General features: G+C 39.9%; 1 protein-coding gene across 10 annotated transcripts in view; it reads right to left on the minus strand.

Annotated features, from left to right (window-relative positions):
* ptprz1a (protein tyrosine phosphatase receptor type Z1a) overlaps positions 1-14,847 on the minus strand; it is a 107,942-nt gene that overhangs the window by 1,884 nt on the left and 91,211 nt on the right. For 5 of the 10 annotated variants that reach the window (XM_044192198.1, XM_044192204.1, XM_044192203.1 and 2 more), the window contains 14 exons: positions 14,615-14,635; positions 13,174-13,270; positions 9,105-9,187; positions 6,739-6,873; positions 6,036-6,170; positions 4,815-4,978; positions 4,580-4,715; positions 4,003-4,149; positions 3,506-3,599; positions 3,264-3,337; positions 2,816-2,947; positions 1,752-1,907; positions 661-827; positions 112-247 (listed from right to left, as the gene is read on the minus strand). In XM_044192198.1, coding sequence (XP_044048133.1) covers positions 112-247; positions 661-827; positions 1,752-1,907; positions 2,816-2,947; positions 3,264-3,337; positions 3,506-3,599; positions 4,003-4,149; positions 4,580-4,715; positions 4,815-4,978; positions 6,036-6,170; positions 6,739-6,873; positions 9,105-9,187; positions 13,174-13,270; positions 14,615-14,635 — 1,677 coding nt within the window. The remainder of the gene's footprint in view (positions 1-111; positions 248-660; positions 828-1,751; positions 1,908-2,815; positions 2,948-3,263; positions 3,338-3,505; positions 3,600-4,002; positions 4,150-4,579; positions 4,716-4,814; positions 4,979-6,035; positions 6,171-6,738; positions 6,874-9,104; positions 9,188-13,173; positions 13,271-14,614; positions 14,636-14,847) is intronic. The other 5 variants (XM_044192201.1, XM_044192207.1, XM_044192202.1 and 2 more) reach the window with 3 other exon arrangements.

Here is a 14,847-nt window from a genome sequence, read left to right on the forward strand (position 1 = left end):
AAACTGGAATTATCCTTTAAGCATAAATGCTCTCAGGTGTAAACCACACAAGCTGTGTAACAGACAGTACATTATCATCAGCGTATTGTGAGACAGAGACAACAGCCTTACGATGTCGCTGAAGATTCCTGGTCTCATGAGGTTTGTCAGCTTGGCCACTTGGAAGACATCGACTGAACCTTCGGCCTCCAGCTGGCAAGTCAGAGAAGATAGAGCGCAGAACGTTCCTGCCGTGACTCCACCCACACTGGGAGAAAAAAAGGTCAGACCTGTCCTGATTTTCACTGTAAAATATCAAACCAGAAAAATCCTTAAAGGTCCAGTGTGTAACATTTAGGAGGAGCTATTAGCAGAAATGGAATATAATATTTATAAGTATGTTTTCATTAGTGTATAATCACCTGAAAATAAGAATCGTTGTGTTTTCGTTACCTTAGAATGAGCAGGTCCCCTTCCACGGAGGTCGGCATGTTTCTACAGTAGCTCAGAACGGACAAACCAAACACTGGCTCTAGATAGAACTGTGTTCGTTTTTACGCTTGGAAGGGGAGGGTGATGCGAGCAGTATTCAAATGGTTGCAAACTGCAATTTCACCGCTAGATGCCACTAAATCCTACATACTGGACCTTTAAATGTTGACCAGTCAGTGAAGAGCTTACTCATCGTAGACCACAGTGGGGCCGTCCTTGGCGGCGCTCTCCTCTTTCACCAGGCTAAGGAGCTCGAAGGTGTTGCTGATGGGACTGTCTGGGTTTGGCCAACGAGGGGCGCGGTAGTGTTTTACCTCAAGAACGTAGTCGTCCTGTCGAGGAAATGCAGCAGACGTCTGTCACAACAATTCAAAAGAGTGAGTATTTAACTTTTTGTCCTATGACCCTTTAAAACAAAGGGATGCCTCTTTAGTATTTTTTTTACTGCGAAAAGTCATACATTGGTTCATACTGTGTATACTTAATATAAATCTCATATCATTTATATTCATATCGTTTACGCCATAGGACAACTCAAGACGGTTGGTCGTGTGAGGGTTAAAATAGACGATATAGATAAATTTGCCTTCAACTATGGACTTTGATTGACGTGATGCATTCATGTTTGTTTGCCTTTCCTTTTTATTTAGCGAATTTGTTTTCCAGTCGTAATTATGACTTGGATGTTGATGTGAACACGGTTGGAGTTGGAAACCGGTAATTTTGGTAACTCCTGCATGACTTGGACTAAATGGGTAGCAACATTATGAGGAGTATTGCCACCCGTTCACAAAGCTCGTACTTTTTGGTATTTATGGACAGATTTCAGCTTGAAGTTTTATCTAATAAACGTTGGCAGCTCTGTCGATGAAGAAACTCTGCTGCTCTACTGAACATGGCAGGAAGCCTTGCATGTGGCATAACAGCTTTATCAGCAGTGGAGATAGTTTGTGCTGCTTACAGCATTAAAAAAAGGACATTTAATGGCACCACCTCTTTCTCATTGTGTTCTGTGTATTATACAGAGACACTGTTTCTGGATGTTGTTAAATGTTATAAATGACTCTTTTCAATGCGCACAAATTAATCACATTCACCTAATACAGTATTGGGGTAGATGCAGAAAGCGGGAAAAATTTAAAAACTAAACTAGCTACATAAATAGATACCACTAAAAGAAAACCAGAAATATATTTTTTTATAATATACTTTAGTACCATCACCTGTTTTTAATGATTGTGTGATCTAAGTGAAGCTGTCATGTTCCAGGTTGCACTAACCTGTGTAGCTTCCAGTACGTAGTCCTGGACCACCAGCATGTCCTCGTTGGCCAGGCAGATGTGATTCTCACTCCTCAGAGTAACAGTGAACATCTCATAGCTGATTGGCTGCCCTTTACGGGGCCAAATGACGCTCAGCTCCTCCTCCTCCTCCGTCTAACAATACAGGAAGTCAGCAGACTGTTACATTACACACAGATCCATTTTTGTGAATTTTAAAGCAATAGTTTAACATTTTGGTATATACTTTTTTTTTAAACTTTATTTCTGAGAGAGAGATGTTCAGATGGACATCAGTCTTATGTCTGTGTGTTGGTGCTGCGTTCGTGCCATGTCGGCAGAACAGTAAGAACGGGAAAGTCTTCCGTAATTCCGACTTGGGAGAGTTCACGCATTGTTTCAAGATGGTTAGCCCCATTGGTAGCCTTGTGGTCACACTATTCAAATAGCCTAAATTAGCTGAATCGATTGTTTAAGTGGATTTTATTTAGATGTAACTGCCAGCAATGGTGGCTTTTGCTGCCGTTTTACCACCTGTTTGGTGACATTTCCTGTAGTTCTTTTCAGGGCTGTCGTGAACGCAGCACAGAGCTGGAGTCAGGACAGGGTTAGCCTAACTTAGCATAAATACTGAAAGCAGGGAAAAACAGCTAGCCTTGCTCTGTCTTCTTTTGTGTATCCATATTTTTTAACATATTCCAACACGCACAAAGTGTGGTTTTTACATTTCTGTTTGTGTATGAATTAAACAAACAAAATACAACATGTTAGTGATCTTTAAAAGGTGTCTTTAACTTTGCACAGAGCCAACCACTCCCTGACTCCAGCTCTGTATTTAACACAAAGACATGAGATTGATATCCATCTGAACAATTTACTCTCTGAAAGACTAATAAGTGCATTTCCCAAAATGTTTAACTATTAAGTTTAGTGTGTACAGACTTTGCACAAACACAGATGACAAATTTGAATATACAGGAGCAAATCATTATTACACAGCCCAAAAAGAATGAATCAAACCAAATTCTGTCAATAACGTTATTTGAAATTAAACAGTTCCTCACCCCGCCTGACAGCATCCCCAGCAGCGACACAATGACCTGGGCGTTGTGGTCCCATATCATCCTCCAGAAGTCCTTTATGGTGCCGGGCAAAGGATTCTGGGTAATGATGAACTCACTGCTCTGCCTGTAACCCTGCAGGAACAGAACCATGGCGTCAGTGATATGATGATACATTTCACTCCGGTCTACTGTTCGCTATAAAACGTCTTAAACTGATTAGTGATATTGCTTGACATCAATAAGAAACACATATTACAGCTACACAGGTGTGGAGATAGCAATTCGCTTATGGTGTGTTTAAAGGAACAGTACGACTTTTCAGGAAACCCTTTTGTTGGTCATCTTCCTCAGCGTCAGACGAGGACCTATCTCTGTGATTAGGCTGATATCCATCTCCTCATCTGAACCTGGAAAAGATTTCAACCTGAACTGAATGAGTTCTTCTTACTGTGACGTATGATGCATTAATGTAGTCTGACGCTTCCCCCGCCGTCGTAGACAGGCGCACTCGCGACCTCTCAACTGCAAAGACAGACGATAGTTAATTTCTCAAAAGATGTTTCATGCAGCATTGTCCTTTCTTAGCCTCATCCAACCTCGGCAAATTAAACATTAACATCAGGCTAACTGATGTCTTCTTTTTCCCAATAAACGCTGCAGCGCCTGAGCTCACGAACGTGTCGGACTCACCAGGTATCACTGAGCAGTTTCTATTCTTGCTGCGGTTGCAGTCCTGCAGAGCTGCAGAGTAGTCACACTGCTTCACTCGGGAGTGACAAACCAGCTGTGGAAAACACCAAACATCTGTTAGTGACTGAAGAATCAACCTTGAATCATTCTGTGAAGATGTTTTTTACACAGCATCTATGCACAGTGACCTGTAATAATCCTTGACATTTTTAAATTAGGTTTTGCATGTTCATTCTTTATTGGGGTGTGTTAACAATTACATATGTCGATAACAAAATAATTAATTTTACAACCCTTTTATGGTCAGGATAAAGCGTTAAAATATAAAATATTTTCTTTCAAATTATGTTCCAGATCCTTTTAGATCTTCCCAGTTCTTTCTACAAGAATACTGACAAGGCCGCCTTCCACTGAAACACAGACTTGAGACTTTTTCTAAATGAGATTTTAGCAGCAGTTCAGTGAACACAGAGTGAACTGCTTGATGAGCAGCTCACCTTGAACTGTTTGTCCAGGCGTGTCCTCCCAGCGGGCCCCGGGATCAGCAGCTCGTCCACGTACTTGTGCAGGTGAGCCGCCACCACCTCTGTCTCTCCGGACAAGATGGCTTCCACCAAGGCATCATGGATAAAAACATACTGTTCCTGCAGCGAAGAGACAGACAGTGCTGAGGTTAGACTGCTCGGTCGCAGGCTGTCCCCTATGAGTAATGCAGGCACCTTCTGTTCAGTAATAAGATATTCTACCAACCTTCATCATTATTATACCTGCACTGACTGAGAAGTTACATGTCAGATGAAGACTGAATTAGAAATGATATGGGGGCAAATGGCACAGGACTACTCCAAGGAAATAGTTCTCTAAGGACAATCTATATTTCAAGTATCAAACATTCACTCCTTGTCGTCTTAAAAAGTTAGTTTTTTGTCAGGGACTCGACTACGTCATTAGTTTAGCAGGTTTTTGGACCTAAAAATGGTTACCGGGGTCAAACTACAGCCTGTTCAATTGTAACATCTGACGACTGAAGAACTGTATGGGTATGTGTGGACAGACAGAAAGGTGACCTCTGACCTCTGTCTGAACCAGGTAGTTTCTCTGTGTGCGGATGTGTTTGAGGAAGCCTGTGATGTTGACCGTGTCTTCGTCTCTCATCTGCTTCAGCATGCTGTCCAGGACGATGTACGTGCCCGTCCGGCCCACGCCAGCACTGCACAGCAACGAGAAAGAAAAAGCAAAACGAGATTTACTGAAGTGAGGGTGAAAATGAAAACAAAGCATCATCTCATCTGGGCTTATCAGATCTTACCTGCAGTGCACCACAGTGGGCCCCATGGCGTCCGTCCTGGCTCTGGACGACTTGCGGATGAAGCTGAGCAGCGGCAGAGCGAACTCTGGGACGCCCATGTCGGGCCACTGGGTGTAATGGTACTGCATCACCGTCCGCTCATTGCTTCGCCCCTTCTGAGAGCCCTGCAGGTGGACAAGACCAAACAGGAAGTGATTAAAAGAAAACTTCCAGCAGGGACTCAATGTCTTCAGTCGTGTTGGTGCTGGTCCACAGGGCTGTGTGATTGACTTCCAAGTAGATACAGTATGCATCATGGATGTATAAGAAGAGATTTCACTCTTCACTCTTTTAGAATTAATCTGAGTTTTGTTAATTTGTGTCTGTTTTTCACCCCCCTTTTTTTATAGTCTATATGTATTATTGATAGTGTGCCTATTTTAAAGCCAGATTATCCAATTTTTGAAAGAAGAGATAACACATTCTTCCTCTTACAAATGAAAAGTTATAAGCAATAAAGTCCGTTCATGTCAGGCTTTATGACGCTTCTCTACTTGTGCTACTGACCTGAACTGTGAGATAGAATATAATGGGCTGACACATTAATAAGTGGAATAAAAAATAAAAAATAAATCATATTTAAAAGCATTTTTTAAATACATTTTTGGATTTAATTTCAAAATTAAATTAATTGATTATTTAAAAACACAGGAACAGAATTATTAATCGGCAACTTTAAAATTATTATTGCATCATTAAAATGCAATTTTAATTAATCAGTTGAAAATTGCTTTTTCAATTAAACACTGCAATGTGGCAGATGTGGCACACTCAAGCCGCTATACAGTTCATGAGTGAGATGCTATATAAATAAAGTTTACTCTGGCTATGGTCATTTTGTAAATTTCTTTTGCGAGTTTTCAGGTCTGTACAAGATTAGTTTTGAAAATTCCAAGACATTTACCACAATTCAAAATATCTGGATGACAGAGAGGCTGAGCGCACCACTGAGTGTTGGTTAACGCAACCATATCTCCAACAAATCATGTTCATGTTGAACTAATCTACATTAGTGGTTATATCTTGTGCCTGTAAAAGATGTGTGGATGTTTCAACAAAATCTTTGTTTATTTTCTAGTTTGGTTGGTCCTTAATGTTCACTCAGTTCATAAATGACAATATTTCTGCGAGCACTTGAAGTCGGCTACTACAGTCACTCTGTGATCCGAGTGGCTACTTGACCTTTTTGGTGTGGGTGGTCCTGACAGTGAAGGTCCTCTGGGTGTAGTAGGCGAGCTCTCTGCTGCTCTTCACCGTCACCAGGTAGCTGCCGTACTCCTCCTGCACCTCCGCCGGCCAGTACTGATCACACTTCCTCTGAGGACACAGTTAACACATCAAAGATTATGAATTATGATGAAAATGCAAATTAGATTTTTGTCTTTATTCCATGTGAATAAAAAATACAATTAAAATGTAAAAACATAGTCTCTGTTTTTATTTTCAGGTCTGGGAAAGCAAACTGTCTGCCAGCATTAAAATGCCAGTGCAAAATTTATTTCACTTTGAACTTTCTCACCCAGTTTATTAACATTCTGTATATTAAATAAAATGAAAAATGGCATTTGGATTTATTGGATTCAATATGTTTTTACACTCTGAAATGTTTGAAGGTTTAGAATATTGTATAAAAGGACTAAAAGATGATTAAATCTGGAAATGTATTAAATTATAGTAATGACCTGGATTGGGAGTATGAGGGGGAAATATTCCAACTTCTCTACCTTTATTTAACATTATTAGAATATATATGTGAACAATTATCAGCATAGTTAAACTGACTCCAGAGTGTCTCAGTGCAGTCTCAGATTATTTGTAAAGTACAACAGGAATATTTAATCTTCACAAAGCTAAATGCAAGTTCAATCGAGATCTGGTCACTCACTCTTCCTTTCTCCATCAGGTTGGTGATCATCACGATGACGCAGACGTTTTGCTCCCAAACCATCCTCCAGAAGTCCTCAGTGCTCGACCTCAAAGGCCCCTGAGCGGCGATGTACGACCGCGACTTCTTAAAACCCTGAGGAAGCACACAGCGGCTGCATCAGATCAGAAAAACTCCTAAAAGTCCTGCTTACATCTCAAGAAGAACACAAAATACAAAAAAAAAAAAAAAAAAACTTATTTCCGTAGCAGCGGTCTGACATTAAAGTGGCACTCCTGCGTTTTAGTACTGCACTCCCATAAAGTTGTGGGATTCACAAGACAGATTAAAACAAGACTAAAGATGCTTTCAGACAGCAAGCGGTCGCCGCCGCTCTCATAAACTTTTCAGAAGTTACGATGGTTCAAGCTGCAGCGGCCGCTCAGTGAGGCTTCACTTAGGCACAGCGGTGCTTTGAGCTAAAAGCTAAGGTTACATGTATAATGTGTACCATAATCACCATCTTAGTTTAGCATGTTAGCACTAAACACAAAGTACAGCTGAGGATGATGGTAATGTCATTGGTTTAGCAGCTATTTGGTCATAAACCAATGTATTGGACACATTGATATTTTGACCTGCTGATGGCGCTAGATAAAAAGTCAGAGGATCAGCAGAGTTACTGCAGTTCATCCTGAGGGGAACATGAATGTCTGGCCCAAATTTCATGGCAATCAGTAACAGCTCAATACTGTAGCTATAACAGACTCAACTTCAGACGCCTTTCACAACAGGATCCCTCAAATTAATCGTAATTATACACACACACACACAGTATCGCAAATATATAGGCATGGATTTGACCTATTTTACTATTACTACTACTATTACTATTTATTTAGCTGCCTAAATTTGCATTAAAAAATCTGTTGTTTGAGCAGTGTTAGAAACATACAATACTTTCCACAGAGTTCACTTCAAGCTCCGTGCTCTTGAAAATGAAATACTCAAGTGTATCACGGTCAAATTCACTGTGCGCCAACTCTCATTCATGACAATTTTGTGAGCAAATAACAAGGTTACGGGCCAGAAAACAACGAGAGACTCTGGCGCAAAAGCTCTCACATTTCAGAATAAATTGCCAAATCAAGGATAATAAAGTTTTAACTCAGAAGTTAAGAGTGGGCTGGAATCTAATTAGTTGGATTAGTTAAAGGTTCCCTGTGGAGATTTAGACCTTCAGTAGAGTTTTTTTTTTTGTTAATATCCTGCACACACGCACAGGTGAGGTGATAAACAGTCCTATCAATGGTGTCACACCATTCCACTGATCTACAGGTGGTGGAAACACACCATGATATGCAGCAATGCGCCAGCAAAGGCAGAGAAGAAGAAGACTGCTTGCTAGTTAACATGGATGTAAACAATGCTGGATTTAAAATACTTTAAAAATCGGCTTTGTAGATGGAATAATTTACAATACCTCTATGTATAGTGTGTGAAAATTAACACCTTGCCTAAATGTCTTTATTTCTGTCAATGTCTTCCCCTCTTCATACCCAAATCCTTTTTGCGTTCTATAAATCAAGCCATTGCAACCTTTATATGGGGCAGAATGCAGAACATTTGTATTGCTACAATTGTACATTGTATGACTCGCATCTGTCATTCAGTAAAAACCAAAAAAATATCCGTTTTGTGTTGTTTAATGAAGAAGAAAATACTTTCAACAAATGTGTTAGAGCTCAAGGATTCATTTTGGTCGGCAACACTGAACGTAAACAACTTTTGCTTGTTTAAAAGAAAACTCCACAGCGCACACAGCTTTAAGGCCAGCGCAGGAAATAAAGTGTCACATGCTCTCGGCAGAAGGCAGCATTCAATCACTCACTCTAATAGTTTAATAACCTTCACTTGACTGACAGCGTGAAGTTGCCTTGATACTGTGAGACGCAGACAAAAGCGCGAACTGGAGAGATCCTCAATGTGCTTTCACCAACATCGTAACCTGTCCGTCGGCTCTCCAGAGAGGCCGTGGCGGCCACGGGGGGTTTATTTTGACACCTCTGCATTTCACAAAACAACAACATACTGGAAATGAGATTGTAATGGTTCGGTGAGAAGCATAATGGAGAGCCATGCCGGTCCCTGCTAACAACAGCATGTCTCATGAATACATATAGAATTATGAAAGGGGTGTACCGACTTTGGTTTAGGAAGACAGAGGGGAAAAAGTGAATAAGCTCTGAAAATAAAACTAAAATAAGTTTTATTCTCAGCTCAACTTATTCTAATAAGTTAAAATGTGTTTGGCAGCAACGAGGCTTGAGGTGAAGATGAAGGCCTCAGTGTGTATGGAGTTTAGAAATGAAACTGATCTTCCTTACGTCCACATAGTTTGCGTTGATGTAATCCCTTGTCTTCCCGTCTTTGTCAGCCTGCGGCGAGAGTCGCACCCGGCTGTGGTCATCTGACAAGAAACAGAGCAACACGTGATCAGATCAATATGGAAAACACTTTATTTTCTTTTTAAAATAAGTAAATGTCGGGGGTTATTTTTATTTTTTTCTTATTGTCAACAAATCCCACGAAAAGACCAAAACCAACATTGTATTAGTCCGTCTCTTAATACTTTCTGACTTCCTGTCAGTGGCTCTCAGCTCCAAGCCCATTGGTTCCTACTGAAGACTTAAATCTTACAAATATATTGTTTCATTTAAAAAAAAAAAAGGCTCAGTAATTTCCTAAAATAGCCAGTCACTGTAGTTTTCAGCAAACGTTACTCAAACAGGAGGAAATAGTACATTTGTTGGGGACTATTTTCAGCGCGGATGAATCCACATGTGGTGCTGTAGTGAGTGTTTGGGGCAGCAGGACGGTGTGTGTGGGACTGAGTCAGAATAAAGTACAGTGTGTGTGTTCATGGTGATGAAGGAACATGTCACTCAGTTCAACAGTGCGGCTCACTGATTTTTTGGACAACAATGGAGCTCTGTGGCTCAGAGGAGGAAGATATCAGGCTGTGATTCACACACAATACTTGTTAGTAGATCAACTGGTTACACTTACACTTTACTTGGATAGTCCCCCTACAGATAGAGTATTTGTAACATTTCAACAGCTTATTAGTTGAGATTCAACTGTTTCACAAATAAAGGTCTGGTTAGGGTGTGTTCATGAGTTGTCACATATACTTATTATCTCTTAAACATCTACAGACAACAGCGAAACAGTTGAAATGTTACAAATACTCAATAAGATGACATTTAAATACAGTTAAAAAGAGTTCAATAGAAAATAAAATCAAGATAAAACAGTAAAAGTTACAGTGCAGTGTAAGAAATTAATCAAATTTGATTTAATAAAAGGCAGGGGCAAACAGAAAAGTCCAATAATACCAGGACTGAAATTCTGCCACTGTCTGTGTTTAAAGGAGCAGTGTGGAGGATTTACTGGCATCTAGCGGTGAAATTGCAGTTTACAACCATTTGAACACCGCTCGCCTCACCCTCCCCTTCCAAGCGTGCAGGAGAAACTACGGCGGCCGCGGAACTCGCGAAAAACGCAACGATTCTTATTTTCCAGTGATTATAGACTGATTAAAACATACTTATAAATATTACATTCCATTTCTGCCAAAGGCTCATCTTAAATGTTACACACTGGACCTTTAAAGCGGATGTGATTTAACAAGAGCAGTCTCAGTGCTGTGGTGTGGTCGAAATCCTGACTGGAAGACATCAAAACAGCTGTTTAATGCCAAGATGTTGTTCAGCTGTTGAAAAACTGCTTTTTCAATGATTTTACTTAAAAACATAGGTTTGATATGATACGGATATGGAAGATTGTTCATTGGTTACATGCCTAGATTGTTATTTTTTCAAGAGTGGCTTGATGACTGCTGTTTTCAGGGCCTGTGGGAAGAAACCTGAGAGAAGAGACGTGTTGTAGAAGATCTGGGCCATGCAGTTAGAAACAAAATATCAAGGCAACAGGAAGAGGATTTCAGATGTTGTATAATGCCTGTCTAATTTTTGAATTTTGTCAGTAAAGTAGGAAGCAAATTCACTGCAGGTTAGCCTGTCGACAGTAGCAAACAAGGCACATGCATTATTAATGTTTTTGGCGATGATGTCAGAGAAGAAGGACCGCCTTGCATTTCTCAGTTTTTCTCTCTCTTTATGGCATAATGAATCTGGAGATTTGTTCCTGCCACCTGCGTTCAGCTTTAAGACACATCTTTGTTTTCTTTTCTTACCAGAGACAGCCTTCACCTTGGTGGGTGCAATGGCATCAGTAACATTTGTAATTTTAGAATGGAAGTTATCTACAAGCTCATTGACTGAGACCTGAGAGAGGGCGGGTGTGGAAGAGAAAGCCTGAATAAATACTTCCCTGGTGTTTTCACTGATATACCGGTTTGTGATTACCTCCGTTTGAACTTGTGTGCACGGAGATAGCACTCTCAAAGAAAACACATGAATGTTCAGAGAGAGCAACGTCAGTCGCCGCGACCTTGGAAATGTTCGGACCCTTGGAGATGATTAAGTCCATTGTGTGCCGCTTGTTGTGTGTGGGCTCCGTCACATGCTGGGTCAGTCCATGGTTATCAAGAAGACTGGAGGTTGTCAACATGGGTGTTTTCCTGCCAAAGACCTGACGTTTAATAACGCTAAATTCAGTGTGTTAAAAGCATTATCTGCACATTTGTTTTTGCGACAGACTGTGGCTGACAAGAAATGGATGCTAAATTTGCAGAATCGGTTGAGTGCTTCCTGTTTTTTTTTTTTTGTTTTTGTTTTTTTAGCAGATTCTCTATTCTTTTTCTATTACCTATCAAGACAGGAATTCAGTAAGCTGCCGGCACACAGGGCCCCGGCTTGTCCTGGGAAGAGTCATGAGTGCCATTAGCCTTGCAGCCTGGACCCGGCAGATATCAGTTAGAGCCTGCTGTGTTTTGTACACAAATAACTGGACGTGCTGTACTTTGATCCGTCTGGGGAGACAGAGGATGATTCTGACGCCGTCGTGGGGGGGTAACTGTGACAAATGGGGAGAGAAAATGGGTGTAGGGCGAGGGAAGGGGCGAGGGGTAAGTTTGGTGCCAGCAAGTTTGGTCAGTGAACTCCAAGAGGGGAGAGGAAGGAGAAAGGGTGACTGGAGAGGAGGGTGACCTGGATGGGGTTTGGAGGGGTGAAGACGGTGAATCCTCTCAGGCGTTTGTTAGTGAGGGGGGTGGAGACTCTTCCTCTCAGCTCTGATGCCTCTCATTATTAAAGCTCTCCTCAGGCGGGGGCTGAGGTGGCTCTCTTTCAAGGTTTCTGTCGCGCTGTGTTATGTCTTCTTCTTGTTTTGATTCCTTTTGTCTCTTGTCCTTGGCAGCGGGAACAGATGGGTGACGCAGGAAGTACAATACGTTAGAGATGAACAGTTTTACTACTGACTTGTTAAGGCAGAGTCCATTTGCCTTAAAAAGTTGTCAGCGGCGCCAGAAAAAGTTAGAATTGTCAATAAAGTGCACTGAATGCCAGCAAGCAGCAGGATGTACAAACAGAAAAGAGAAGAGGGTGTCAGCGCCCGATCCGTACCGGCTGCCCGATCCGCTCTGCACATGTGCAAAACAGGTCCTGTCAGTCAAAGAAGGTTACCGCAAATGTGCCTGTTCAAAAACTAAAACTACTAAAACTAAATCACGATAACAAAATGGTTTTAATCACTGGAAATTTAACAGTTCATATTATGTAATAGTGACTGCCCGATCTGTTCTGCACATGCGCTCAGTTTGTACCACGCATGTGTGAACATTTTGCTTGACGACATGAGCAAGTTTTTTAAAACTTTATTAACAATATTATAGTAGTTTAAGTTAAAAATAGAGAACTCTATAACAGAGGATTACACTGATTTCAAAATAATTTATTATTTTTATATTACATACTCTGATGTATATTTACAACAACTTTCATAATGACATACTATGACACTGGAACATGTATTTTTCATACATTGAATGAATTGTATTGCATGAACACAGAATTACGTTTTAATTACAAATGGAGATTATCTGATAATACACGGACCCAACTATTACATTTCCAATGATTAAAAACCATTTTGTTATCTTGAGTATATATATATATATATATATATATATATATATATATATATATATATATATATATTATTTATTTATTTATTTTTCATTTTTTTCCCCCACCCCATCTTTCTCAGGTAAATGATACTTTTCTCCAGTGGTGAATGATTTTCTTTTTTATTTCCTTTTAATTAAACCAACAAGGTATTGCAACAACTTATCTAAAGAATTCTTTAATGAATCTCAGGGGGTTATTAATAAAGAATTTCCAACAATGTACAAACACCAGCAGACTTTGCAGTCTCAGCAAAACCTTAACCCAAATGTAGTCAGAATTATCTAACCTAATCAAGTGTACTCACAGGCCAGGATGTTGCTGTATCTGTTTTTAGTCTTGTTGTCAGGATGGTTGGAGCTGTCAGTCGTCATCCCCATGTCCACCATGCACGCCTGAACCTCCTGAACACACACACACACACACACACACACACAAAGTAAAGCTTAAAACCCTCAAAAGAAAAGAGGTGGGAAATAACTACATACTTCAGTACAGTTTAGAGGTTTTGCTACTGTATTTGAGTACAGTTTAAATTTTGGAAACTTTCTACTTCTCCTCCACTAACTGTACTTGTATACATTTATTTGACAGCTTGTGTTACTGGTTAATTTGTAGATTCAGAGTTTATATTCCACACAAGACAAAATATTACTCGTAAAACATTACACGTCAGTAGGGCTGGGTATCATTTGAAAATGTTCAATATGATACCTGAGTTTCACTTTTTCCAATACTTTCTGATATAAACGTGTTTTTCTACAAAATCCTTTTTAAAAAATTAAACAAACAAGCTGAAGTTCTCAGATGTTAAATGTCTGAAACATTACACTAAATCAGTAGGTCAGGAACTATCTGATCAAGAATAAGTCTGGGTATCATTTGAAAATGTTCAATATGAACATATACAAAACTACTTTGCTCAAATCACAATGACCTTTAGAGATTATCTAGAGAATTTACTCGAACAGTGTCCTGGTTACTCAAGATAATCCATGGACCGAAGTGTTGCCAGTTTTAGTATTTTTTTTATATATTTTAATATATAAATATCATATTTTTTATATTTTATAGAAAATAGTTGCCAATGAAAACTCTTCAAATGTACTTTTTCAATGTGATGAGCACTACAACAAAATATCATATTTCTACTTAGTAAAATGATTCTATTACTTCTTCCATGGATGTATTAAGAGAGTTGGAGCACAATGAAGCAGCCTCGCTGCCAGTTTGCCTCAGTGGCCGACTGCGGTACTGCAGCAACAAAACTACAGCAGCCCCGAAAGCATTTTCCCCCATTGACCACCGTTACAAAACAGACATCTGTAAAACGTTTTTGTAAAAGTCATTAATCTTTGTACTATGAATTTTTTAAAACATTGAAGGTTTAATGTTTTTAACTTTTCCCAGAGCTTAGAAAAGCTTTTCTCATGTGCGTGATGTCTTTTTATTGAAGTTTAATGGACAAAGAAGCAAAGCTTGGGAGAGAGAAAACTTTTTGTGGCATATATGCCATGTGAGCAACTTTGTTTTTAAAAGAATGGGCGCCATTTTGGAGTCCAGTATCCATTTCTTATAATACATCCATGACTTCTCCCACTGGTGTCAAACAGCAACCATGCTTTGTATATCCACAGTTCCACATTAACAAAAACACTTTGCATTACAAGACGAGACAAAAACACAGCTACGAGTGCAGCAGCGTCCGTCCATCAGTGAATAAAGACGTCAGGAGGAGAGTATCTTACCTCGTAACTCTCCTTCAGTATCTAATGATGAGGGTGAGGAAGCAGCAGGCAGCAAGGACGTTTCCGTGACATTACAGTCAACCAAAGAGGTGCAAAAATACAAATTACAAGACAACACAGAAAACAACGACTCCAGACTAATTCATCTCACAATAAAGCTCATGCTACTGCACACACAAAGGGAAGATCAACCCAAATAAAAACAAACTAGGTTTAGTTCATTCAAAGTTCAG

The sequence above is a fragment of the Siniperca chuatsi genome, linkage group LG4, assembly GCF_020085105.1.
Source record: "Siniperca chuatsi isolate FFG_IHB_CAS linkage group LG4, ASM2008510v1, whole genome shotgun sequence".
Lineage (NCBI taxonomy): Eukaryota > Metazoa > Chordata > Actinopteri > Centrarchiformes > Sinipercidae > Siniperca > Siniperca chuatsi.